Here is a 25,858-nt window from a genome sequence, read left to right as displayed (position 1 = left end):
ACTACATACAGTGCTGTGTAAAAGTCCTGGGCACATGTAAAGAAATGCTGTAAAGCAACAATGCTAAACATATAATTAAATTTACATAAAAAATCTACTATAAGGAGCAGTAAATGGGACTAAAATAAACAAAGAAAACATATGGGTTGAGATCAACAGATGAATTTGAGACAGTAGATCAGAAAATCAGCTTTTATTTCCTAATATTTTTACAGATATGTTAAACAGCTCAGAACATGGCACCTTTTGTTGGAACCCACCCCTTTTCAAGTGATCAAATGTGACTGACTGGTGTTTCTTTTTGCCCAGGTGTGCCCTGTTAGTTTGACTGTTTAAAGAATTAATAGCTCTGAATGTCTACTCTTAGTTTGAGCCCTGGGTTTCACCTATGAAGACTGCATTTGTTGTTAAAAATGATAAACCATCTTGGAAGACCAGAAGAGCTGTCTATGAGAGAAAACCAAGCCATTTTGAAGTTGAGAAAAGAGGGAAAATCAAAAAGAGCCATTCCACAAGTACTGGACATAGCCAATACAACAATTTGGAATTGAAAAACAAAGAAACCACTGGTGTACTAATAACCAGACATCAAACAAAAAACCCCAAAACAACAGTCAGTGACATCAACAACCTCCACAGAGCAGGGGTGAAGGCAGGGCATTAGCTGGGTTTTTAATCATCTGGGGCAGAGCCCAGATTCTTCTCCATGCATATTTTCAGCTCAGCTAGTAGCCCAAGTTTTGCTTTATGAAAGCTGAGGTAGCTCAGCTGTCAATGTATGACATGATCATAAATAGTTTTATTTATCATAAAACGTGCCTCGGTTGTTGTCACTGTTGTTGGACTACTAAACCAATAAAATATAATAACCTTTCTACTTGGCTAGTTTGGTGTCACTAGCCAAGGGGAGGCGCAACTAAGCTATGGGTTTAGCTGCTACAGTGCTATGCAAAGTACATTATCTTTCCTTATGCTCTGCTCATATCATGTTCATGTAAACTGGAACTCATCACTCCTTGTTTTCCTGCTCAGCATGAGAGGATGTTAGCATTTCAGCTTCAACCCCTTTACTGGTTTAAAAAAGAATGCGTATATCCATTTCCCCTCACACTGACTGTGAACTTCTTTTACTGATGCTCAATTACGTAGTGACAAACCGTCTCAAGTGGAAAGCCGGGTTCACACTGTATGATTTTGGCCACGATTTGGTCATCTGAGACAAATTATGAGAATCCTAAAAGATTCCTATAATCCTAGGCCAAAATCTGTAGTCTTTGATCGTTAGTTTGACATGTTCCCAGACAGCCGATTAATGACGTTGCGATCAAATTTTCCTTCCGATTAAATTCTGGCATTATCAGAAGATTTGAGGCACAGTGCTGTAGTGTGGCTTCTCCTACTCCATATGAGTCTTCTTGCATGCATCCATTTTTCGTGTCTTGACTGTCGTACAGTCTGACATTAATGACAACTGAGATCCTACAGTGTGACATGGCTTACAGCGGGGATCATGTTTGTACTGTCTGACAAGCAACAGTCGCAAAGGACTATTAAAAATCGCACATTGTGCACCCGGCTGAAAATTACTTGGGGCTAAAGAAAAATTGCCCAGACCAGGTTACACCCTGAGGGTTAAGGTATCATAATCCACCATTTGAAAAAGACTTTGAGAGAAGAAATATAAAGGCCATACCATAAGATACAAACCACTCCTCAGCAGTAAAAATCAGAAAGACAAATTGGAAATCAGTTGGAATCGTGGAACCAAGATTTATGTCTACCAAAGTGATGGAAAGGCCAAAGTGAGGACAAAGAAAGGATCTCCTCAAAACATATAAGCTTATCAATCAAGCATGGTGGAGGTAGTGTCATGTCTTGGGCTTGGATGGATGCTTCACTAATATTTATTGATGATGTAACTCATTATGGTAGCAGCAGAATGAATTCAAAAATCTAAAGAAACATTCTGTCTTCCAATTTACAGAGAAATGCATCCAATCTGGGTATATCCTGGGTGTATCCCTGTATCTTAAATGGCTAGAATCTGGCGCTCTCACCACATTCAATTCCCAGTAGGGTAAGTCTATTAAGTCTAAGGTTCTCTCGAATTTCCCCATTGAGATCAATAAAGTCTTAATCTAATTGGGGGAACTCCATCGTGCAGTAAGACCACTGTCTTACTGCACGATGGAGTTCCCCCAAGACAAATTTTAAGACAAAATGCACTAATAACACAACAAAAGACTTCATCAGGGTAAATAGTGGAAGGTTTTAGACTGGCCAAATCTAAACCCAAGTCTAAACTGGCTCTGAACTGATCATTTAGCCTATTTTCTCTCTTTCTCAGCATCAAAATGGCTTGGTTTTCTCCCATAGACAGCTCTCTAGTCTTCATGTGGGTTTATCCTTTTTGACAACAAATTCAGCCTTCACAGGCGAAACCCAGAGCTTAAACCAAGAGCAGACATTCAGCACTATTAATTGTTTAAATAATCAATCTAACAGGGCACACCTGGGCCACAAAAAACACATATTAGTCATATTCCAATATTTTTAATCACTTGAAAAATACATGGGTTCAAACAAAAGCTGCCATGTTGTTTAACACATCTAGATATGAATATCAGGAAATGAAAGCTGAAACCCAAATGTCTTGTGTATAGTAAAAAAAAAAGTATTGGGCTTGCCATTTCAATACTTTAAGAGGGGACGGTAAATCCTATCTAAAACCTGTAGAATGACTTGTAGAATGACTTGAACAGCACTGTGTACAAGAGGTCCCCTCACAATTTGATATATCTGGAACATTTTTACAAGGAACAATGGAATAATCTTGGTCAACTCAACCAAAAAACTGAGTGCTGTATTACAAGCAAAAGGTGCTTTAACAGAGTATTAGTTAAGGGGTGTGCACACTTATGCGACCAGGTTATTGTAAGTTTTTTCTTTTTTTCCCCAAACAGAAAAACACATTTCTGTTTGTTTTTCATTTGAATTGTGATAGTTGCTATATCACATAAAAAGGTGGGAAAAGATCTGACATGGTTTATCTCGGTTTCATTACAAAAACCTGCACTTTTAACAGGTCTATGTAGACTTTTTATATCCACTGTATTTAATTTGAACAAAAGGTTTTGCATTGCATCATAAAACATCAAAGTTTATTTAACATCAAAGTTTCAGTTTATTACAAATGTCACAATCATTCTACATATTGGACATAATATTATTTTAAAGCATATACAGCGCCCTCCACTAATATTGGCACCCTTGGAAAATATGAGCAAAGAAGGCTTTGAAAAATTGTCTTAATTGTTTAACCATTTGATCTTTTGTTTAAAAAAAAACACAAAAATATTCTGCTCTCTTGGATATCAAACAACTGAGACGATATAGACACACGTCCAATTCCAGGCTGATTCATAACATTTCCAGTTGACTGGAACTTCTTAATTATTGCCCTGATGGAGGAAATGGGCATTTCCAATGATTGTGCTGTTTTCTTATAGACACTTCCCATTTTGTGAAGCTCAACAACCTTTTGCTGCACATCACAGCTATACTCTTTGGTCTAGCCCATTGTTATGAAAGACTAAGGGAATTTGGCCAGTGTGTTACCTCATATTTATAAGACTGTGAAACAGGAAGTCATGGTTGAACAATTTCCTGTTCCTAGTCACCCAGGTGTGCTAAAAGGAATGTAAAATATCAATGGGAATATACTTCAAATATATTTTTCTCATATGAATTCATAGGTGTGCCAATAATTGTTGCACACCTATATTTAACAAAGATATTTTTTTTATAAACCTGTGTTTGCAATTGTTTGATCTCCATGAGAGCAGAGTATTTGTGAATTTTATTTTGACAAAAGATCAAAAGGTTAAGCAATAAAGACAATTTTTCACTCATATTTACCAATTTTGCTCATATTTACCAAGGGTGCAAATATTAGTAGAGGGCACTGTATGTGATTAAAACAAAACAAAAAACAAAAAATTATATTTGCTCAGTTACCTAAGCATAGCCAAGCATCAGCCAATAAATTTTCTTTTAGGAAAGAGGCAAATAACTTACAGCATTTTTACAGTATTCTTAGTATTCTGTATTCTTATGTGTAAATTTCTTTTTAAATTAATATTATATTCAACCCAGGCTGTTAAGCATGGGTTCCTCTGATGAATCTAAATGCAAATGCAATATATCTGTTGAATATAAACAGAAATTGAATATAATATGAATTTTAAAAAGAAATTTAAGCATGAAAATATTTCCACTCATTATTTTCCAGTCAGCACTAGTCAAGCACTATGCTTTACATGTTTCGGGCTTCTAGGACGTAAAATCCTAAGACAACGTTTATAAAGTTGATTGGGGACTCTTTCACTTGTAGAAATTTTTCTATTTTTTATTGTAGCCTGACCTTCCAGTTTGATCAGTGATGACTCTAATGCTGTGGCCTTGCAAAGGATGGCAGAACATCTATAAACATAAATAAAAAAATTAGTCACAAAGTCAAAGTTAAAAGGAAATTTGTTAATAAATGGTCTTGTTCATTAAACCATTAAACCGTTTTCAGCCAGGGACCCCTTTAATTGTAATGAAAATTCCAAAGGCCCCCTCAGTACAGATTTATGTTATCGACAAAATTTAACTATTTTAGTATTAGGCATGTTATTTGAATGTGTACAATAACAAAATGTCTTGCCTAAAACAGAATCTGTAAGGAGTTCCAACTAACAGGCTGCACCCAAAACTAAAAACATGGCCATTTAAAACTCCAGTTCCCAACCCACATCACAGCCTACAATACTCACTGGGCAATGGTCATTTGTTCTCAAGGAACCCAGCCTGTCACATCTTATGTATGCTTAATTGAATGCCTTCAATAAGTGTTTGATCACTCCCCAGAAGAAATTATACTCCACATAACAGAAAATGAGCGATCACCCATAGTTTTATGATGAGTCCTTGGAACCCTCAACTGTAGACTTTGTGATGATCTTAAAGGAGACCTATTTCAAACCTTTTAACAAAATGTAATATAAGTCTCATGTGTCCCCAGAACGTGTCTGTGAAGTTTCAGCTCAAAATACCCCACGGATTATTTATTATATGGCCCCTTTTTGGATGGAAGCTAGGCTGCGATAGTTGGTGTTCCCGGTGTTACACGGTGTTCGGCTGTACACCAATTAATCACTTACCCACCGTGGCACCGCCCCCACTGTTGTTTTGCTTATTTATAATAATAAAAATCATTTAGTTCAGTTAGGGAATGGACGCTACAATTAAAAACTGAACACGTCTGCTCAATTCAACATGAGTTCAACATCTCACAACATGACTCAAGCCAAATGTGTCAGAGTCACAGCACAAATCGGATTTCATTTTGTCACATAACGAGAGTGAGGAGAGCTGGCTGACAAACGATGGCAGAAGATTTGGTTTCAAAAGTTCTATGTTTCAGGGCTCTACAGTGTGACCATTTCACTCGCATTTGCGACTGAAAACTTCTTTGTGCAACTGTGAAAAAATATTTAGTCGCACCAGTGCAAGTGACCTGTTCAGAGTTGTATAATACAATCGGAATAAAAACTAAAACTCTAAAATGCATCTACGCCGCGCAACAGTTACTTTCACACTGCTTTTCATCACCTCAGTCAACCAAACAAGTGTGTAAATACTGCAAAGAAGTCATTATGATGATGAAAGTAACTCTGATACATCATCTGCTTCTCTCAAACCGCCATCTTTTATTGATTCCGCAAAATGACCTGCACCTGCGACCTGCTCGTGTAGAGACAGCGGTAAATTAATAATAATGTTAACGCTACAAGGTGGGTTTTAATTAAAACTTCTTTATTAAATAATTCCTCACCAATCATAATCAACAGTAGCAACTGTTCAGTTTGTAAATATACAGTACACTGCCGCTCTCCTTCACTCTCTTCAGCACTCTAATAGACAGCGCATTCACTTCATTTAAACTCAGGGTTGCCAGATATCACTAGAAAAGTCATCTCCAGTTTCCATGTTTTGATTTAAACCCCGAAAATAACGCAATATTATCAGCAGACATGGCAACACTGTACTGGGGAACCGATCTAAAAGGAACAACTGATAAACAAACAAAAAAAATAATAAAATGTAAAGACAGAAAATGTGCTTAGTTATAAATAAATCATTTAATATCAAAAAAATAGATATTATAATAAATTAATAAAATATATATATAATGAGAAATTAAATTATGTTTAATTACTATGGGTTGCACTTAATATCAATTTGACATTAAGCTTAGTTCGCTATCCCCTTAGAAGGCTATTAGCCTTTTTCCTAATATGGATCATTTTTGTGTTAGTCTACTTTTAATTAGGACTCTATATTGTTTAAGATATTTAAAAATAAATATTTTATGCTCGTTTATTTATCAATTAACCAACAGTAACTCATTGCTATTATTTTAACTCAATTAACAGTGACCATGAGCAGAGAGCTTACATTTAACTGTTTATGATAGACCTCCTGATTAAAGCTTAAACAAAAAGATTGGTATCTGGATCGGTATCGGCTGTAAAAATCCTGATCGGTGCATCCCTAATGAACACCATTACACTAAAGCACTTTGCATCTGACGGATAAATGAACCCAATCTCATCCTATATGAGATTATTCAGATATATACACAATATACACAGAGCGGTTCGAGAACTGACTCCAGCCCAGAACCATGATAGTGGAAAATGTCTAATAGTGTAGCTTTAAATATATTTAAGAGGAGCAGACTTCAGACACTGAACATTGAGGTTTATCGTATTTGTTTACAAGGTGGAACAGGTTAACGGTTGTTGTTGTTTTTTTTGCATACAGCCTGTAAAATTAACTGAAAATATTAAATTTAGTTTATCAGAAGGTAAATTAATGTGTCATGGCTCACACCATGTTCCTAAATTCTGTCATAATTGACAAGCTCAAGTTTTCTCATGCCTACTTGTGCGTTATATTGTGGCACATTAACGTTACCATCTCTAAAAAGCAAAAAAATCAAACTAAACTTCAACCGTGCTCCTAAATTTTTGACTGTGCTCCTAAATATTTGTAATTAGGAGCACAAGTGCTCCTAAAAGAAATTGTTACTGTAGAGCCCTGTGTTAAATATAAGCGAGTTTGTCATTGTACTGTTTTGGTAAATGGTAAATGGTCTGCACTTATATAGTGCTTTTATCCAAAGTGCTTTACACTGTGTCTCATTCACCCATTCACACACATATTCATACACCAACGGTAGCAGAGCTGTCATGCAAGGCGCTAACTTGCCATCAGGAGCAACTTGGGGTTCAGTGTCTTGCCCAAGGACACTTCGGTATGTGGAGTCATGTGGGCCAGGAATCGAACCGCCAACCCTACGATTAGTGGACAACCACAACCACCGTTTTGTTGTTGTGTTTTTCATTGAGAATAATAATGAACCCACCAATCAAGCAATTGTTGCCCCCAAATTAATTCGAAAGCAAAAGTAAAATGTGCACGGCTGCACAGGCATTCATAAGCGATTTAAAAATGAAGGGGAAAAGAAGGAAATGCACCCCCCACCCCCGGTATACTGGTATTACCAGTGTTGTAACATGTCGATTAACATGTAGGAAAATTTCATCACCGTCACATCCCTAGTGGAAGCAACAATATGCTGTTTTCGTGTGTGTCTCTTTAAATGCAAATGAGCTGCTGCTCCCCACCCCCTTTCTGGAAGAGAACAGTTCGTGCTTCGTATACTAAGGCAACAACATTAGCCATGGAATCTGCTAACAAGCTCATTCACAAAGCAGTCTGGTGTGAAATGATTTGCACAAAACTTACACAATTTTCAAAAAGACAGTCACCTTACTGTATTGTGCGTAATAAACGTGCGGTTATGAATTATACAGACAGTAAGCGTTGTACGGTTAATAATAAAAATGACAACATAGCTCTGGTCTCCATGAATAAAATAGGAAATTGTAACTTTAGCTGCATTAGCTGTGGAATCTGCTAACAAGCACCTTCGGAAAGGCGATTTGCAAACATTCACAACATATAAAGTGCATACTTATGTCTTCTGGATATGAAGCTGGATCATGAACAGTTGGTACTGATCCATGCTTAAGAATCAACTTTTCAGCAAATCATGCTTTGTATTGACCCTGTATGGCTGGTACCAAGATGTCTGAACCTAGAGAGAACTACTCTGAGGACAAAGGACTCCTACAAGAACGAACACTTGATCTCTCTCTCACAGAATTAGCATCTCCATCTGAAGTAGCACATCATGCTGAGTGGAGACTGGAAGATCCTCACTACATTGTTTCCTTCTTTCTCTCTCCCACACTCTTCTCTTTTTCTGTATTGAGATCACCTTAAACACACCCAAGGTCTATATGCATTACATAACATGTTTTAATGTAAATAAAATGTTGACTATACATGTTTGCTATCATACAAAAGGTCTCAGTGCATCTGGAAAATATGGTCTCATTCCCTCAACAGCAGTTCAAATAAAAATATTGCATACCATTAAAGGCATACCCTCCCAGGGTCCCTCACTCATCTTACCTCCTGTATGTAAATAAGGTACATCCTTCCACAGACATCAAATTATAATCACAAACAACACCATTGTGACCCATAGAGCATCTGGGTATTTAGGGGAGAACTGGACAAAGATTCAGGGAATCTGTAGACAGATCTCCCACACGATTGCCGTTTGTAGTTTTTCTCTACCAGGTATGTAAGTTTTGACCTTCTTATGTTGTATTATTATGTTTTGAATTTGATTGGTAATGTAATGCTGAATGTAATTCTTTCCTCTTATTAGTAGTAGTAGTATTGGATTTGGATGTGTTCATACCTGGTTAAATAAATTATTAGACTTGATTATATTCTGACTTATTCTGAAATTATTGTCTCTAGTAGATTACGTTAAGTCCTTGTTACCGCAAATCTGTGACCAGGTTAGTACAGGCTAAAATCCAGGTTTAGTTGGCACATTGGGGCATGCCAACTGAGATTTTAGAGTCCAGGCTAACAACCTGGCATTAAGTTAAGTGAACTTGGTGTGCACAGGCTCGATAGGAAATCTCCGTTCAGGACAACAAGTTGATTGACCAAGTCTAAACCTGTGGTTATTGTAATATTTTTCTAGTTATGTGTACATAGGAAACTATTGCATGATTATATAAAGCTAATTTTAACTCAGATATTATTGGTCTATCTCTGTAAATTTTAGTGGAAATAACTTTACTATAATTAAGTGTTACTATCTAAACAAAGTACTTTTAGAAAAGGGCAAGCATGGGCGGCCATCTTAATAGTATTAGTCAATTACGTCTGGCTAATGACCAAGACTGGCAAGTTTGTGACCGTGAGATCCGTGTACATGCCAGGGCGAGACTCTGAGCGACATGGAATCCGAATGAACGTGCACAATTTAAAGTATAGAATAAACTAGAATTAATCAAATGTAAAAGATCAAAAGTATTTACAGATCTCTGATCTACAAATAACTAGGAAACAAAGAAACATTGAGGTTTTTACAATTGGAGTCATATTTAATTTAAGAGAGAGTCAAAATTGGAATGACAAATTTAATAAAAATAATAGTTTTCACATCACTTTGAAAAGTGCCTCTGTATGAAGATTAGAGGCCAAAGGCCCCAAATGTTTATTTAAATTATTAAAAGGATCAGCTTGGCCAAAAAATAAAACCTCTGCCTTCAGAATCATTGACCTGAAGGAAATTAGCCGGCATCCATCTTTTAATATCTTTAAGACAGGCCAGCAAAAAGTCTAGTGCAGAATTATCAGTGGATTTTAAAGGAAGATAGCACTGAATATCATCTGCATAACAATGATTATAAATTTGTGATTTTGAAAACTAGACTGTAAAGATAACAGATAATAACAAAAACAAAATATACCCCAAAATTGGGCCTTGAGGTACTCCACAGGTAATGGAAATAGAGGCTGAAGAATTATTCCCAATCTCAACAGAGAATGTTCTCCCCTTAAGATAAGATGAGAATGACTCGAGGGCAGTGTTTTGAAGCCCCCCAATTTCTTTAGTGTCAAAGGCTGCGCTGAAATCCAGGAGAACTAGAATGGCACTTTTCCCAAAATCAACCGCCAGCAACAGATAGTTTGACACCTTGATAAGAGCAAAATCTATGCTATGTTTGACTCTAAAACCTGATTGATATTTATCTAAAATACAGTTTCTCTGTAAGAATCCTGAAAGTTGATCGAAAGCAACCTTTTTCAAGACTTTAGATAAAAACGACAGTTTAGAGATTTTAATCTGAGGAATCAAGACTCGACTTTTTAAGCAGGGATTGGATTACAGCAACTTTAGAACCAGATGGAACTACACCATTTATAAGACTGCTATTTATTATTTATAAGACGCTAGGTCCCAAAATATCTAAAACCTCCCTAAAATGCAATGAGGAACAACATCTATTGAGCAGCCAGCAGGCTTCATGTGCCGAATCATATCTACCAGCTGAGAAAGAGATACAGATTCAAATGTGTATAAGTGAACCAAACATGATAAAGGAATTGAAGGACCTAAATCAGGAGTAGAAATGCCTGGTTTAATAGCATTGATCTTAGAAATGAAAAACTGCAGAAAATTTCACTAATTATAACTCCCGAAGTGACATCAGGAAATGTGGTAGCTGTAGGTTTACTACATTAATTGTACTAAATAAAACTTTAGGGTTATTGGAATTTCTTGAAATCAAATCAGAGAAAAAAAAACTCATGTTTAGATGCCTTAACAGATTGTTGATACTGAATCATGCAAACTCTCAACATTTCCTATGACACTTGAAGCCTAACTTTTTTATACTTTCTTTCTGCTTTCCTCCATTTCTGTCTGAGTGCTTGAGAATGTTCATTTAACCAGGGCTGTACTCTGGGTTTAAGAGTACAACCTTTATAAGGAACGACAGCATCCAGTGTCTCAATACATACAGAACTGAAAGAACTCTGAAAGAACCAACTCTTCTATGCCAAGGCCTGGAGATGGAGACTTGATGTTGCAGAGGAAAAGACAAGAGCCATAAGCTGTTGAAAAATTGCTAACTGTGGTAGAATTGATAGAACAACATGGCGACTTGATGGCTTATGTTTACATACAATAAAAGAAACAGTAATATTTAAGATAACAGGCTTGTGGTCAGAAAGACAGATGTCATCAATAACCACATTAGAAGCTGGAAAGCCTAATGACAAAATCAGATCCAATGTGTGACTTTGCCTATGAGTGGAACGTAAAAGGGTAAAATTAAACGAATCAATGGTATATAAAAATTCTTTCACCATTCTTTAATCCTTAAAATGACCAATAATTAAGAGATAATCACAATGAGGTATTATATGAGGTGTACCCCGGCTTGTGCCCGATGCTCCCTGGGATAGGCTCCAGGTTCCCCGTGACCCTGAAGGAAGGATAAGCGGTATAGAAGATGGATGGATGGATCTTCAAAGTGGTAGAATCCTTCAATGGAAAACTGTGTGGTTGAGATGTCATTAGCAGAAAATAACCCAGAGAATGGTGATTTGCAAGATTCACCCCTCTCCTACGAGTATAAAATCTTTGATGTCAATTCTGAATGTGCTGAAAAAACAGGATCAAGACAAACATTCATAGCAGCGGAGGCCTACCCCGTCTCCTATTGCATTTTATACTTTTATGTTACGAGCAGGTCACAATGCAGCAGATATCTGCAGATAGCCATGCCAAAATGGGAGTGTCAGAAGCATTTTGGTTTCCAGGATTCCAATTGCAGAGATCTGCCGTCGAACCTCAAACATTAAGATCATAGACTAAGAGCGACGTAATTCCTTGTGCAGACAAACTAAAAAAAACAAAGTGACTAAAATTAATACATAAAACATAAATACCATCTTGGATCTTCATATTAATGGAGCTTTCTTGCTAAGACAACCAGGGCACACTAGATTCGCTCATCGCCATCCATCTCAGACAGCCTCTAAAATGGCGAGACAGATCACCTGCTGAAGAAAAGCCCTCATCATATAACCCATGCAAATCAGTCAAACTAAGCTCTGTACTTTTGAACAGCACTGGCGCTAAAGAGGATTTTGCTTTTACTGAGGCAGCTCCAAGCACAAGGTCGTTCAATGCTCTGAATGTCCTTCACCACTGACCATGCAACCACCTTGAGGGCCAATTGGAGGTGGTGCCATCACACACCATACCAGACCCATTTAACTCCAAGTCAGCACCTTCCACCAAGAACATACTGCATATCCCTCATCACCACTATCATCAAGTTTCCCATCATTCTCAGTTTTCCCTGATTGCATGTTCACAACTCACTGTCATGTTGAATGCCTCAGAACCCCACAGCTTTTGGCCCCATCCACTTCCATCAAGAGTCCCCAAACATCCACTTAGGCAGAGATTCCCATCTGTTACCATGAGTTCCAGGACGTGTTTAGTAACACCAGCTGCTTACACCCTCATCATGCTTATGACAGTGCCATTGCTCATGGCAGGCACCACACAACCACATTCATCCACTAATAGCCATTGAGAATCAGGAATGGAATTGGAGAAGTAAATGAGAGGTGCTTAAACAGAGCTATATTTGACCCTCCATTGGCAAGATTATTTTTTGTGGAAAAGAAAGGGGGTGGATTGACTATCAGCCATGCATTGTCTATCTGGGATTAAGTGAAGTGAAAAACAAAATGAAATAAAGTATTGTTACCCCCTTCCACTGGTTCCATCAGCCCTAGAACAAATCTGAGAGGCGTGCAAAAATCTGTTGTCATTCCTGTGCCTAAGAACAATAATCCTTCTTGCCTAAATGACTATCATCTTGTAGTTTAAACATCGCTTGTCATTAAGGTTTTTGAGAGGCTTATCAAAAACTCCATCTGCTCCTCCATTCCTGACACCATCGACCTGCTCCAGTTTACCTACCGCCCCAATAGGTCTACTGAGGATGCCATCTTTCATGTTCTTCACACAACCCTCACCCATACGGAGAATAACAAAGGGAACTATGTGAGGCTGCTGTTTATAGACTGTAGCTCAGTCTTCAACACCATAGTCCCACACAGGCTGGGCTCCAAGCTCAGGGACTTGGACCTTTATGCTCCCCTTTATGACTGGGTCCTGAACTTCCCCACAGGCAGACCGCAGGTAGTGAATGTGGGCCAATTTATCTCCAACACCATCACCCTGATCCACAAAGCCCCAGAAGGTTGTGTCCTGAGCCCCCTGCTCTACTCTCTCTACATACATGACCTCTCACAGCTTCACCTCTACCATCAAGTTTGCTGACGAGACGGTTATAGGCCTCATTTCCAGCACCGACAAGGCCACCTACCTTGACAAGGTGGAGAAACTCATAGCTTGGTGCCAGGCTAACATTCTCTCCCTCAATGTCAGTAAAACCATGGAGCATGTTGTGGACTTCAGGAAGAAGCAGCAGCGGAAATACACCCCACTCGAGGCCAGCAGGACCCCCGTGGAGAGAGTAAACAGCTTCAGGTACCTTGGAGTACACATATCTGAGGGCCTGACTTGAATGCATCACACTAACGTTCAGGTGATCAAAGCAAGACAATGGTTGTACCATCTGAGACTGCTGAGGAAATTCAGGGTCTCCCCAGTGATCCTGAAAACTTTCTATACTGGGGCTATAGAAAGTTTACTGACTTAGTGCATCTCAGTGTGGTATGGAAACTGCTCTATCCAGGAACGCAAAGCCCTGCAGAGAGTGGTGTGCTTAGCTGAGAGCATCTCCTGATCTGCTCTCCCCTCTCTGCATGACATCTACACCAGGCGTTGCAGTACAACAGCTGCTAAAATCATAAATCATCAGGGACTTCACCCACCCCAGTACCTGTCTGTTTAGCCTGCTGCAATCAGGCAAGCACTTCTGTACTCTGATGGCCAAAACTGAGAGTCTTAGGAGGAGCTTCTTCCATCAGGCCATCAGACTCCTCAACACGGACATGTCCTTCATAAGGATCCCTTAAGATTCTATAAAGAACTCCATAAAGACTCTACCGTCACTCTGCACTCCATTGACATTCCGTACACTGCACTTTGCATCGTTACGACACATAACATACTGCATATTTTGTACATTCCTTTTTGCACATTCCTGTACATATTTTTTCTTTATTTATTATTATTATTTCTTATTATTTCTATTTATTGTTCTTTTTCATTTTAATTTAGTATGTAATTCACAGTCTAAATAGAAGTAGGCAGGTTTTCATTTCACTGAAAGTTATATACTGTATATAATTGTGTATGTGACAAATAAAAATTTTGAATCTTGAAATTGGAGAGAACTTCATCCTGTTGCCTACTTTTTCCAGAAATTGTTGTCAGCTGAAAGACAATATGACATTGGCAGTCAAGAACTACTAGCTGTTAAACTGGCATTAGAAGAATGACACCACCAAACATCCATTTATCATCTATAATATATCAAAACTGCCAAATGTCACAACTCTTTCCAAGCAAAACAGGCTCTGTTCTTCTCCCAGTTCCGCTTCACATTCTCCTACAGGCCAGGGTCCAAAAACACCAAAGCAGACTCACTATCTAGTCTATCCTGCACTACCAAAAACAATGAAGAAGCATTCTCCCACTGTCTTACTTTGTGGGCATGATTTCCTCAGATATTCAGAGAGATAACCCAATCACAAGATCATCCCATGCCAGAGTCCTGCCCCACGAGAAGGAAGTATGTGCCCACTGCGTGGAGAGACAAACTCATCATCTGGGCTCACACCTCCCCTGATGCAAGACATCCAGGATTCACAAAACCTACCAGCTCATCCATAACAAGTAGTGAAGACCAAGCATGCTTACCAACATCAACAGGTTCTACTCCAACTGCTCCCAGTGTGCCCAAGCCACCAAAACCCTACCGGCAGTTAAACTAATGTCGCTACCTGTTCTGCAACAACCATGGTCGCACCTAGCCGTTGACAGATCTTCCCATTTCCCAAGGACATCACACAGTGACATTACCAAGAACAGGACATCCGTCCATCCAATATTTATAAAAGGACAAGACAAAACCATACCAGGGACCTACAGCAACATTAAATGAGCTGCAGGAATTCCTGACAGGTACTGATTACTCTCTTCATGAGACAACATATCAACAATCTCACATATCTGGGCTATGGGGTAGGGTGGCTAGACAGGAGTCCTTCCTCACAAAAAACATCCAAGCTCAATTAATCACCCCAAATCACGTGCCAAAATGTGTTGTGGTCGGATTAGACCAATTCCAAATGGTATACTAATTCCAAAAGGTATGTTTGGTGCGAAAAAAACACATCACCAAAAGAACACCATACTCATGGTATAGCATGGTGATGACAGCACCATGCTTTAGGGCTGCTTTTCTTCAGTCAGAACTGGGGCTTTAATCAAGGCAGAGGGAATCATGAATAGCTACAAATACCAGTCGATTTTAGTGCAAAACCTTCAGCTGTCTGCTATTAAGCTGAAGATGAAAAGGACCTTTCAGCATGACAGTGACCCAAAACATACATCCAAATCAACAAAGGAATGGGTTAACCAAAAGAAAATGTTTTTGAATGACCTAGCCAGAGCCCGGACCTGAGTCTAACTAAAAATCAATGGGGTGACCTGAAGCAAGCTGTGCACAGGAGATGCCCTCACAGTTTGATGGATCTAGAATGTTTCTGCAAGAAAGAGTGGGAAAATATTGCCAAGTCAAGATCTGCCATGCTGATACACTCATACCCAAAAAGACTGCATAGTGTAATAAAATCAAAAGGTGCTTGAAAAAGTATTATTTTAGGGGTGTGCACATTTAGGCAATTAGGTTATTGCACGTTTTTTATTTTTCCTTTTTTCCCTAAAAAAAGTTTCTGATTGTTTTTCACTTCATTTGAATACTTTGCAATTTCACATTGAATGTGGGAAAAGATCTGACTTGATTTAGCTTAGTTTTGTTCTTCTACTTCACAAAAACCTGCCATTTTAACAGAGTTGTGGTGACTTTTTATATCTACTGTATATACACATCAAACACAACTCCAATGAGAACTATTGTTCATTGTTTTTGTTCCTGATGTGCCATGCCTTAGTCACAGTTTTTTGATACAGTATCCTGGTTATTCTGACTTGGCTATTGATCCTTCAGTTTTAAGATTCTGGTTTTCCTAGTCTGTTCCGTTTGCTGATCACCTGACCTTTGCACATTTTTTGACCACTGTTTTTTGTGGTCAAAAAAAACTGGATTGTGTGGTACATATATTTGCAACTGCAGCTACTTCTACTGCATGACACAACATGTTTTTATTATTAAGTGTAATTAGATTTAGGTTGACATTATCTATAGGCCTACTTGTTTTTGAATTTTTGAGGTTTGGATTGAACTCATTCAACTCAAGTGACCAGTCAAACAGACTCAATAATTACAGTAATTGAATTAAAAACTTTGATAATGGCTAGGTTGTGATATGCTGCACCCCTTGGCTATGCTTCACAGACACCCAGTGCAAAATGCAAACCCAGTGCAAAATGTTTGAGCACTGGTTAATATGTTATTATTCATTTCCAAACCTTGTATTATTAATGCATTCCTTGGTATTTGGTATTTCAATGCATGACGTGGACACAAATTTCCATAGAAGTTTCTCCAGTAAAACAATGCTCTCCAGTTGCTTTAAGTGATCAGTCAACCTGTGAGGAAGAAGAAAGTGTGAAAGGGGGGTGATGTGCTGTATAATTAAGCATTTAGAGAAAGTACATCAAGTGCATTATAGCTAAAGCAAATGAATCAGTGTAATGTATGCTTCATTGTTGTTTTTTTTCTGTTGCTGTCACATTTAATGACCTGTGTATGCAATCGCAATGGTAGATTGTAGTTGTCTCTGTATTATGATGTCCATATAACTTCTCCATGGGACGTATTTTGTACTTGCAGTCATCCAAATGTCTGGTTACCTCACATATTGCTAAAGAACAAAAGAAGTAAATCCACAACTGTCTCTGTATCTGAAACTGTGACAAATGAGATACAGTTGTACATATGTAGAGAAAAGAACGATTTTAGTGTACAGACAGCTTCAGCCAACTTGTTTCTACTTGTCAACCTGTCATTAATCTAGAAATCTATTTCTTTTTAATTCTTTTATAATTAGAATACATGCAATTTGCCAAAATGATTCCAACAGTGAAGAGGTTTTGAGTTGTTGTTAAGTAAACCAGGATAAGATATGATAAGCAGTTTACTATTCTCCTAATAAAATCTGATATTTATTATATATAATATATAAGTGCAAGTTTAAAGTGCTTCAATGCTGTAAATACAAATGTTAATTCATTTAATCTACTATATAAGTCTCTCTAAGAACACTATCACTGAACTCTTACCTTACAGGAAAACTGATTAATTCCCAAATGGTTCAACTTGAAGCATTTTGTAAGAGCATATATTTAATTCATAAATCCATTAGCCTGAATAATGACAGTTGAGCGGCACCAACGCTTCACTGGCATCTCAGGAATGTTAAGAGATATATAGACACTGAGACAGATTACAGTACAGACCTGTAGCCTCAGGTCATGGCTGCTGAGGTTTATATTTGCAATAGATGATAATAGCTAAGAATCAGATGCATTTTCCTAATATAGAAACATTGCATTTTCAATAAAAAGTATTCTTCACGTTATAGTAATAAATGCTATTGTGCCTAATATTATAATAAAACAAATTTCAGTAGCCAGATGATTTTACAAAACCATGATATCACTAATTTATTACTCTTAACTACATAAAAGTATATAAACATGCACATAAGTAAGTGCTTTACCTGTTGGTTTAAAGGTTTTATATGCAGAGTTGGTGTTATTCCAAGTCTTAGGTTGTTTTGTGACTTCAGTTGATTTGTGTTTCATTTCTAATGTGCTTGAGTTTTGTGGGTGACTTCTGCTTGATACTGCATTGGATGTCTTTTTTTTACTTGGAGAATTTGGAGAATTTGTTTGTGGCATGCTTTCAAATAATTTGTTAGTCCTTGGAAATTTGCTAGCCAGAGATAATGTTATGAAGATTGGAGATACAGTGCTGTGTAAAGATGAGTTGTCCTTCTTTCCAGCCTTTCCCCTCTGTTGTTTTGGTTGGAAACGATCACCTCTGGGTGGGTCACTGTTCAGCTTGGATTTCAGAGGTTTGTATATTTTGGTGAGCTTGCTTTGTACTCCAGTAATGGGCCATTGAGTAATGTTTTTGCTTTTGTTTGGTGTAATTTTCTTTGATGGAGTAGCCATTCGTTTTGAAGATGCTATAGATGTTGTTGTGTGCACATGAGAAGTACTGGCTGCTTCTGGGAATGGAGTGCTTTGATTTGTAATGAGATCAGATTTCTGATGGAACAATGTTGTGTTACACCTCATCATGTAATTTGGCTGTTCTGTGGTAGACGTTGGTGAAATTGTCTTTGGTCTGCCATTAGGCTGCCCGATAATTTCACTCAACAGAAATGTTTGCTCTGCTGCAGAATATCCTGGAACATAATTCTTTCGAGATGTTAATTGCTTTCTTTGTTTAAGTTTCATGTTTTTTTGTTTGATGGAAGCTGAAGGATTTCCTTCACAAACTGGTGGTTCAGGAATACCAGCATTTGACGTTGTGGCATTATATATTGTTGTATGTTTGAGGATTGCATAAGGGGCAACCTTATCTGATGTGCACCTATAAGAAAAGATTAAAAACCTGAAGCTACACAAGTCAAAAAATCTACATAGTTTTTTTGTTAATTTTTTAATATATATAACAAAAATGATATCATTGACACGGGAAATGGAAGGAAATAAAGAAGAGGTTGTGTTGCCAGAGGGCACAAAGAAGCAAGTCAACACATGCAACTAAATATTTAACTGAAGATCTTTCAATATCAGAGCTTCACTAGTCTTGATTTTATACCTTCCTGAGTCCATAACAACATCTATATATGTTATCTCATTAAGAATTATGCAATATGGAAAACCAAAACTAACAGTGGTAAAATCTATGTCTATGTGATTGTTTGAGTCCTTAGTAAATCTTACCTTAATTTTAAGAAGGAACTTGGGATAATAACTCTTAAAATATCACAGTAAATTGTTTAGATCAATTAAATGAGAAATCAGACATTTCTTACTGTAGCACTTTGAAAAAAAATCCTCAAGTTTTCTAGTTAAATGGAACCTCAAAGCTGTTTAGTCCAGCCCTGACTACAAATAACAGTTGTTAAAATACGCTAACTAATTCTAAGCAAAGAATGATTTTTAGTTGAATAGTCCTGTTAGCATTTTAATCTACTAGTATACTTATTCAACACTCACATTCCAATCCAGTTGATTTTGGTGCACCTTCTCTTCTGGATAAGCTCAAAGCACTGGACCTTAAGGATATTGTAGAATGTATAGCCCACCATATTTGAGACTGTGTCATTAATTTTTAGAAGGCACTGCTTAAACCTAATAAACAGGTAAAGACAAAAAAAAGATACATTTTGATAGAAACTTCCCATTTAACTGAAATTACAACCAAAAATGAATTATGTGAACAGCTTGACATGGCATTCTGAAATATGCTGTTAGACCTACATAAAAAAAAACTTCATGGCCATTTGCATGGCCATTGAAAGTACGTATGCAAGATATGTCTGACTTTATATCACTCTTATGTCAATCCAGACACCAAGTTCACTGAAATTAAATGGAAAACAATGCTGCACACTTGCAATAAAAATACAGCAAATCTGAAAAAAGCTGCAAGACATTAACTTTATCGTGTATGAAAACATATAACAGTATACCTAAATGCCAACTATCTACTGCCAGAAAAGTATTTCACATAAAATGCAGTCAATTACCTGCCATAGATTTCAGGATTAAATTTTTTTTTTTTTTTTTTAAAGAATCATCCATCAAAAGTGAAATGTATTTTATATGATACTGCTGTATGGAAACATTCTTGAACCTTTATTTTTTAAGATTGTACTTTTCAGTTGTTTTAAACTCTTCGTTTCCTGCCCATACTGGGATATGTCAGTAAGTACATTTACATGGACAACAATAATCTGATATTAACCCAATTAAGACGATACTCTGATTAAGAAACTAGCATGTAAACAGCGATTATTGATTACCTTAATCTGACTAAAGTCATACTTGAAGTAAACACAAATCAAATTAAGACATGTGGAGTATTCCTATTTTAGCGCATTATAGATATGTACACACTTTAATCACACTATTAACGTCGTGTGGGAGTTTTCACCGCATTTTGCGACAGGACAAGTACACACACGGCAGTGCTCACCCTTTTGACAGCAAACAAGAGAGCACGGCTGCATCCCAAACCGTGAACTTACCTGCTATATAGTTGGAGAAATACATGTATGTCAGCTGCTATATAGTATGTAAGTACGCAGTTTGGGACGCAGCCCACGGCTTCAAGCAGTCGTCTATTTGCACGTACAGCATGACAAATAATTAACTGCACTTGAAGCTTTCGTAACATTCAAAATAAAAACACCCAAAACTGTATACGGTACCATAACGAAGACGAACTCTATGTCAATACGTGAAATTCCGGAGGGAACGCCGGACGGCATGGTGCAGTGACGTAATGGCGTGTACCCTTAATCGATCTATGTTCTATAACATGTAAAACAGGAACATGAAAGGAATATTAGCTTTTAGAATATTGTAAAAGTGACTTATGTAACCACCTTAATCAGAATAGTGTCTTATTCAGAATAAGGTCAATAATTAGATTATTGCTCTCCATGTAAACGTAGTCAATGAGAGAACGAGAGTTGCCTAATATACAGGTGACAAGATGATGAATTATGACTCTCGGGAGTCTTCACTGTATAAAGAGGTTTTAGATGGAATTCAAACCCATGACCCCAAAGCAAATCAGCTATTACCTGTGGTCACAGTCGCAGTGTGAAATGGTGAAGAGCGTCGGGTTAAACACGCCGAAGTTCACAGTGAAGGGGCGAATTATGTGGTCGCAGTGATCGTGCTCTCGGCAGCATCTGTCTACACGCTCAAACATACCTATAAGCAATGAATAATATTAATAATAGGCTATGAAACCATGTTACAGCGATTCTTTTAGTTTTCTGTTGTTATAAACTGAATGTATAACTTTATTTGTCTTTGTCTTAAGTTTTGTATTACAGAAGGATACATTTGCGGCAACTTTATTCAATTGTTTACTATGAAAGGTAGGCTATGACTGACTTTTCAGGTAAGCTACAGCCTACTCACCTAGCTGCTCGTAGTCACTAGCGCGGCTTCCGCGGCCGCACCACAGCGTCCCGGGTAAGATCCAAGCGCGCTTCTGCCGCATTCGGGTCGCAGAGCCCATCTGATAGCCCGTGTCTAAGTACCTATGCCACTTCAAGTTGGCAAGGGAAATTGGTCGAAATTCACATGGACTACCAGGCTCTAAAAGCAGTGTTACTATATTAAGGCGCAGAGACGAGGTTTTATGTAGATCCCAGATGCCTCGTTCATGGCATACGGACATATAGCTTTGAATCAAAGCTGGCTCAGCGCTTACAGAACACTCTTCAACACGATGCTCTGCTGTCCAAATGGTCCAGTAAAAAAGGACAGACGCTACTGCTGATGGTCTTCGAAGAAAACTACACTGAGTGCGTCCAGGTTCGGACTTAGTGCGAAGACAAAAAAACTCCTGGTTCCTGGTGTCCGGAATTAGAGCTCTGGAAGAGAGCACAATAAGATGTGCCAGATGAAGGCGAATCCCGGTTCTCATGGTCAAGAGATAATTGCGTGACAAAAAATAAAATGATTTAAAACAGTTATTATAGGCCTGTACTTATTAGTTACTGCCTCGTAAGTGAATTACGTTTTCTAGATATGGTTGTCTTTGGTAATTGGATCCAGGGGCGGTTCAAGACCATTTTTAAGGGGGCTTCGGTCCCAATGTCTGTCTAAACCTAAAATCTGTTAAAACTAGGTCTGGGTAAAAAAATATATATATATGTTGATTCTCCGATTTTAATCAATCTTCAATTTAACGAAGCGATATGGATACAACAAAATCCCCGAATCGATTCTTAACGCGCGCTTTATTTGAGAGGATGTGAATATTACCTGTAGTTCGCCTCTCGTCCTGGAGATGTCGCCATCTTTCATGTTTTGAATTTGGAAAATGGTTTTATTTCTTAAACATGTTTCAAGTTGTTAATGAATTTCACTTTCGCACATTTGCAGTGTTTTTACTGTTTGTTTGTTTTTACATTAGAATGCAGTTTGTGCTTACCTTGTGTGTATCTTTGGTAAACGGTCTTAAAATGTTTGCATAAAAACATTATTCTTACATTGTTAGTGAAATGTTTTTAAAACATTACATTAAAAAATACGTCACAACTAATGAAATTAGTAAAAAACAAAACAAAACAAAAAAAACAGATGTAGAGCAGACATGTAGCCGCCCGTATCAAATTTAAGGCCTTGATCTTCATGTACAAGACCTTGTCTGGAACAGCACCCCCCACCTCAACTCTCTCATGCAATCTGCGATCGGTTAACGACCGACGCTTAGTAGTACCTACTCAGCGTGGCTTAAGATCCCTTTCCAGAACCTTCACACTATCTGTCCCTCAGTGGTGGAATAAACTTCCAACCTCAATCCGGACCACAGAATCTGTCACTAGCTTCAAAAAACACCTAAAGACCCACCTCTTCCGTGAACACGTAACCAACCCCAAAAACAAAACAAAACAAAAAAAACAAAACAAAAAAACCCCTTACTCTGGCACTTACACCTCTACTCTGCACACTTTGCTACTTCTAGAACTCAATTAATAGATATTTTATGGTAGCACTACTTGTATTGTTCTCTGCTTGATACATCGCTTTGCTTGTATTTTCTCATTTGTAAGTCACTTTGCATAAAAGCATCTGCTAAATGAATAAATGCAAATGTAAATGTAATGCAACTGATAAATAAACAAATAATAAACAAAAGCAAATTCAGTTATTTATTATATTGGATAATTATTTGTACGATGTGTAAAAAAGTAAACAAGGCTATAGGAAAATAAAATTAGGGGCTTTCAAAAATTGTTTTAAAAACATCAGTATAATAACATTTGCAAACACAGTGAAGGAGAAAATACGGAATGCAAAGTGCTATCTTTTTTAAATTTATTTTTAACATTTTTTTTATCATCCCCACATCCCTCTTCTAATTCATTTCTACAGTTTTGCGTGATCTGGTGGGCGTGGTTTTGGAGCGCGTGTGCGCAGGGGGACGGACCGACTGTTGAGAAACTCACTTGACAGCCTTTCAGGTAAATTGAGTGACTTTTGTTGGTTGTATGAATAAAATATTTTTTTTATCACAATGTTGATTAGCTTAGATTTGCAGCAGGTGCTTATTTTTTATTAGTATCCTCTAGTTCGCTCTTTCAATGTAGCAAAACTGATTTTCATAAGGATTCTTTCTTAGACTTGAGATTCACCTGAAGTAAATCAGCTAGCTAGAATAGCTCGGAGTTTTCCCTCCAGTTTTCTGTTTCCTGTGTTGGTCAGTCGGTCACAGTCAAATCCCTATTTGTACTTTTGTCCTGTTAGTCGACCACAGTGATTACAATTTTACATGTAAACATGCTCCATTGTCGCATTTTAAAAATGGATAACAGGAGGATGGATCCTGCAGCTCGTCTTAAATTAGCTCTTCATGACAAGTCACATGATAATGAGATATATATATATATAGGGTCAGGCAGGGTATTCTCCGGAACCGCCGTGGCTAAAGGGCCCGGTGTTACTGGCTTGAGGAGGGAGACATGGAATGAGGGGGCGATGCGGCTGTCTTTGGGGAGGTCTAGGCGGTACGTAACCTCGTTTACTCGTTTCAGGATCCGGAAAGGGCCGGCATACTTGGGTCCCAATTTGCTGCCTGAGAGAGGTGTTTTGAGGTTCCTCGTAGAAAGCCATACCCTGTCCCCTGGCTGATAATCAGGGTGCGCTCCGCGATGCCTGTCCGCTTTCCGCTTGGCGATGCGAGAGGTTCGTACCAGTTGTTGATGTGCACGCTCCCAGATCTGCTCGCTGCGGCGAAACCACTCGTCCACGGCCAGGGAGTCAGTGGTGGCGGCATTCCAGGGGAAGAGCGGCGGTTGGTAACCCAAGATGCACTGGAACGGGCTTAGTTGGGTGGCGGAGTGTCGCAACGAGTTCTGGGCATACTCCGCCCACTGGAGGAAGTGACTCCAGTCCTCCGGGCTGGTGGCGCAGAACATTCGGAGGAATCGGAGGATCTCCTGATTGGCCCGCTCTGCCTGGCCATTGGCCTGCGGGTGGTAACCGGAGGTGAGGTTAACAGTGACCCCCAGTTTCTCCATGAAGCTGGCCCAGACTCAAGATGTGAACTGGCGCCCCCTGTCGCTCACGATCTCCTCTGGGAGGCCAAAGTAGCAGAACACCTGCTGGAACAACAGTTCGGCTGTGGTGAAGGCAGAGGGGAGGGCCGGAAGTGGGATCGGCGCAGGGACTTAGAAAATCGGTCCACGACCACAAGTATAACTGTGTTGCCTTGTGATTCCGGCAGATCGGTTAGAAAATCCAGGGCTAGGTGGGACGGCCGTGCGGGTATGGGAAGTGGCACCAATTTCCCAACCGGTAAAGCACGGGGTGTCTTGGAGCAGGCGCAAGTGGAGCAGGAGGACACGATACGCTGTATCTCCCTGGGCATGTGGGGCCACCAGTATTTCTCGGCAAGCAGATTGTAAGTGCGGTGGGCACCCGGGTGTCCAGTCGCTCACAGCGTATGAGCCCAGGTGACAAGCTCCAGATGGTGGCATTCCGGCACAAACTGCTTCCCTGGGGGACAGCCCTCGGGGATGCATGATCTCGGGAAGCGAGCTACGGTTCTGTCCAGGGCCCACTCGATGGCACCCAACACGCAGGAGGGGTTTACTATGTACTTCTCCCGATCAGCCAGGCCTTTGGGAGAGTGGATACGAGACAGTGCATCCGCCTTCATATTCTTGGTCCCTGGCCTATATGACAAGGTGAACTGGAACCGGGAGAAGAACAGAGACCAGCGTGCTTGGCGGGGTGTGAGCCGCTTAGCCGTCCTCAGGTACTCAGGATTTTTGTGATCGGTATAGATGAGGAATGGATGGTCGGCTCCTTCCAGCCAGTGTCTCCACTCTTCGAGGGCCAATTTGACGGCCAGGAGCTCCCGGTTCCCCACATCATAGTTGTGTTCTGCCAGAGACAGTTTTCTCGAGAAGAAGGCCACGGGGTGCAACTTGGGTCTGTCCCCAAACCTCTGAGACAGGACGGCCCCCACTCCCGTCTCAGATGTGTCAACCTCCACGACGAACGGTCTGGAGGGGTCCGGGTAACGGATCATGGGGGCGTTAGTGAACCTCCGTTTCAGCCCGTTCAGGGCCTCCTGGGCCTGAGCGGACCAGACGAGGTGCCAAGGTTTCCCCTTAAGGACGGAGGTAGGGGTTGTGCAATCTTACTAAAGTCGTGGATGAACCGCCCGTAGAAGTTTGCAAAGCCCAGGAATCGTTGTAGCTCCTTGACTGTTCGGGGCTTGGGCCACTCCACTACTGCCCTTACCTTGCTTTGGTCCATGGCAACCCCCACTGGACTGATGACATACCCCAGAAACTTGATGGTGCGTCGATGAAATTCACACTTTTCGGCCTTCACATACAGCTGGTGTTCCATCAGACGTGCCAGCACTTGGCGGACCTGCTTAATGTGCTTCTTCAGGGATGTCGAGTAGATCAATAT

The 25,858-nt window shown here is 39.2% G+C and overlaps 2 protein-coding genes across 2 annotated transcripts; both read right to left on the bottom strand.

Annotated features, from left to right (window-relative positions):
• Nucleotides 1-1,595: 1,595 nt before the first annotated feature.
• On the bottom strand, nt 1,596-18,529 carry LOC128599058 (group 3 secretory phospholipase A2-like). Its single transcript, XM_053610417.1, has 4 exons — nt 17,887-18,529; nt 16,908-17,028; nt 16,634-16,753; nt 1,596-4,482 (listed from the first exon to the last, which is right to left on the bottom strand). The coding sequence occupies exons 1-4, from the start codon at nt 18,470-18,472 to the stop codon at nt 4,302-4,304; spliced, it is 1,008 nt and encodes a 335-aa protein (XP_053466392.1). The 5' UTR covers nt 18,473-18,529; the 3' UTR covers nt 1,596-4,301.
• Nucleotides 18,530-18,546: 17 nt separating this feature from the next.
• Nucleotides 18,547-22,148, bottom strand: LOC128599288 (group 3 secretory phospholipase A2-like). The gene is made up of 5 exons (XM_053610804.1): nt 21,341-22,148; nt 20,995-21,127; nt 19,400-19,534; nt 18,674-18,767; nt 18,547-18,579 (listed from the first exon to the last, which is right to left on the bottom strand). Exons 1-5 carry the CDS (start codon nt 21,849-21,851, stop codon nt 18,547-18,549), a joined length of 906 nt encoding a protein of 301 aa, XP_053466779.1. The 5' UTR covers nt 21,852-22,148.
• Nucleotides 22,149-25,858: the final 3,710 nt, after the last annotated feature.

Source organism: Ictalurus furcatus, chromosome 22, assembly GCF_023375685.1.
Source record: "Ictalurus furcatus strain D&B chromosome 22, Billie_1.0, whole genome shotgun sequence".
Classification (NCBI taxonomy): domain Eukaryota; kingdom Metazoa; phylum Chordata; class Actinopteri; order Siluriformes; family Ictaluridae; genus Ictalurus; species Ictalurus furcatus.
Note: the sequence above shows the minus strand (reverse complement) of the source record. Positions and strands in the feature narration are given on the sequence as shown.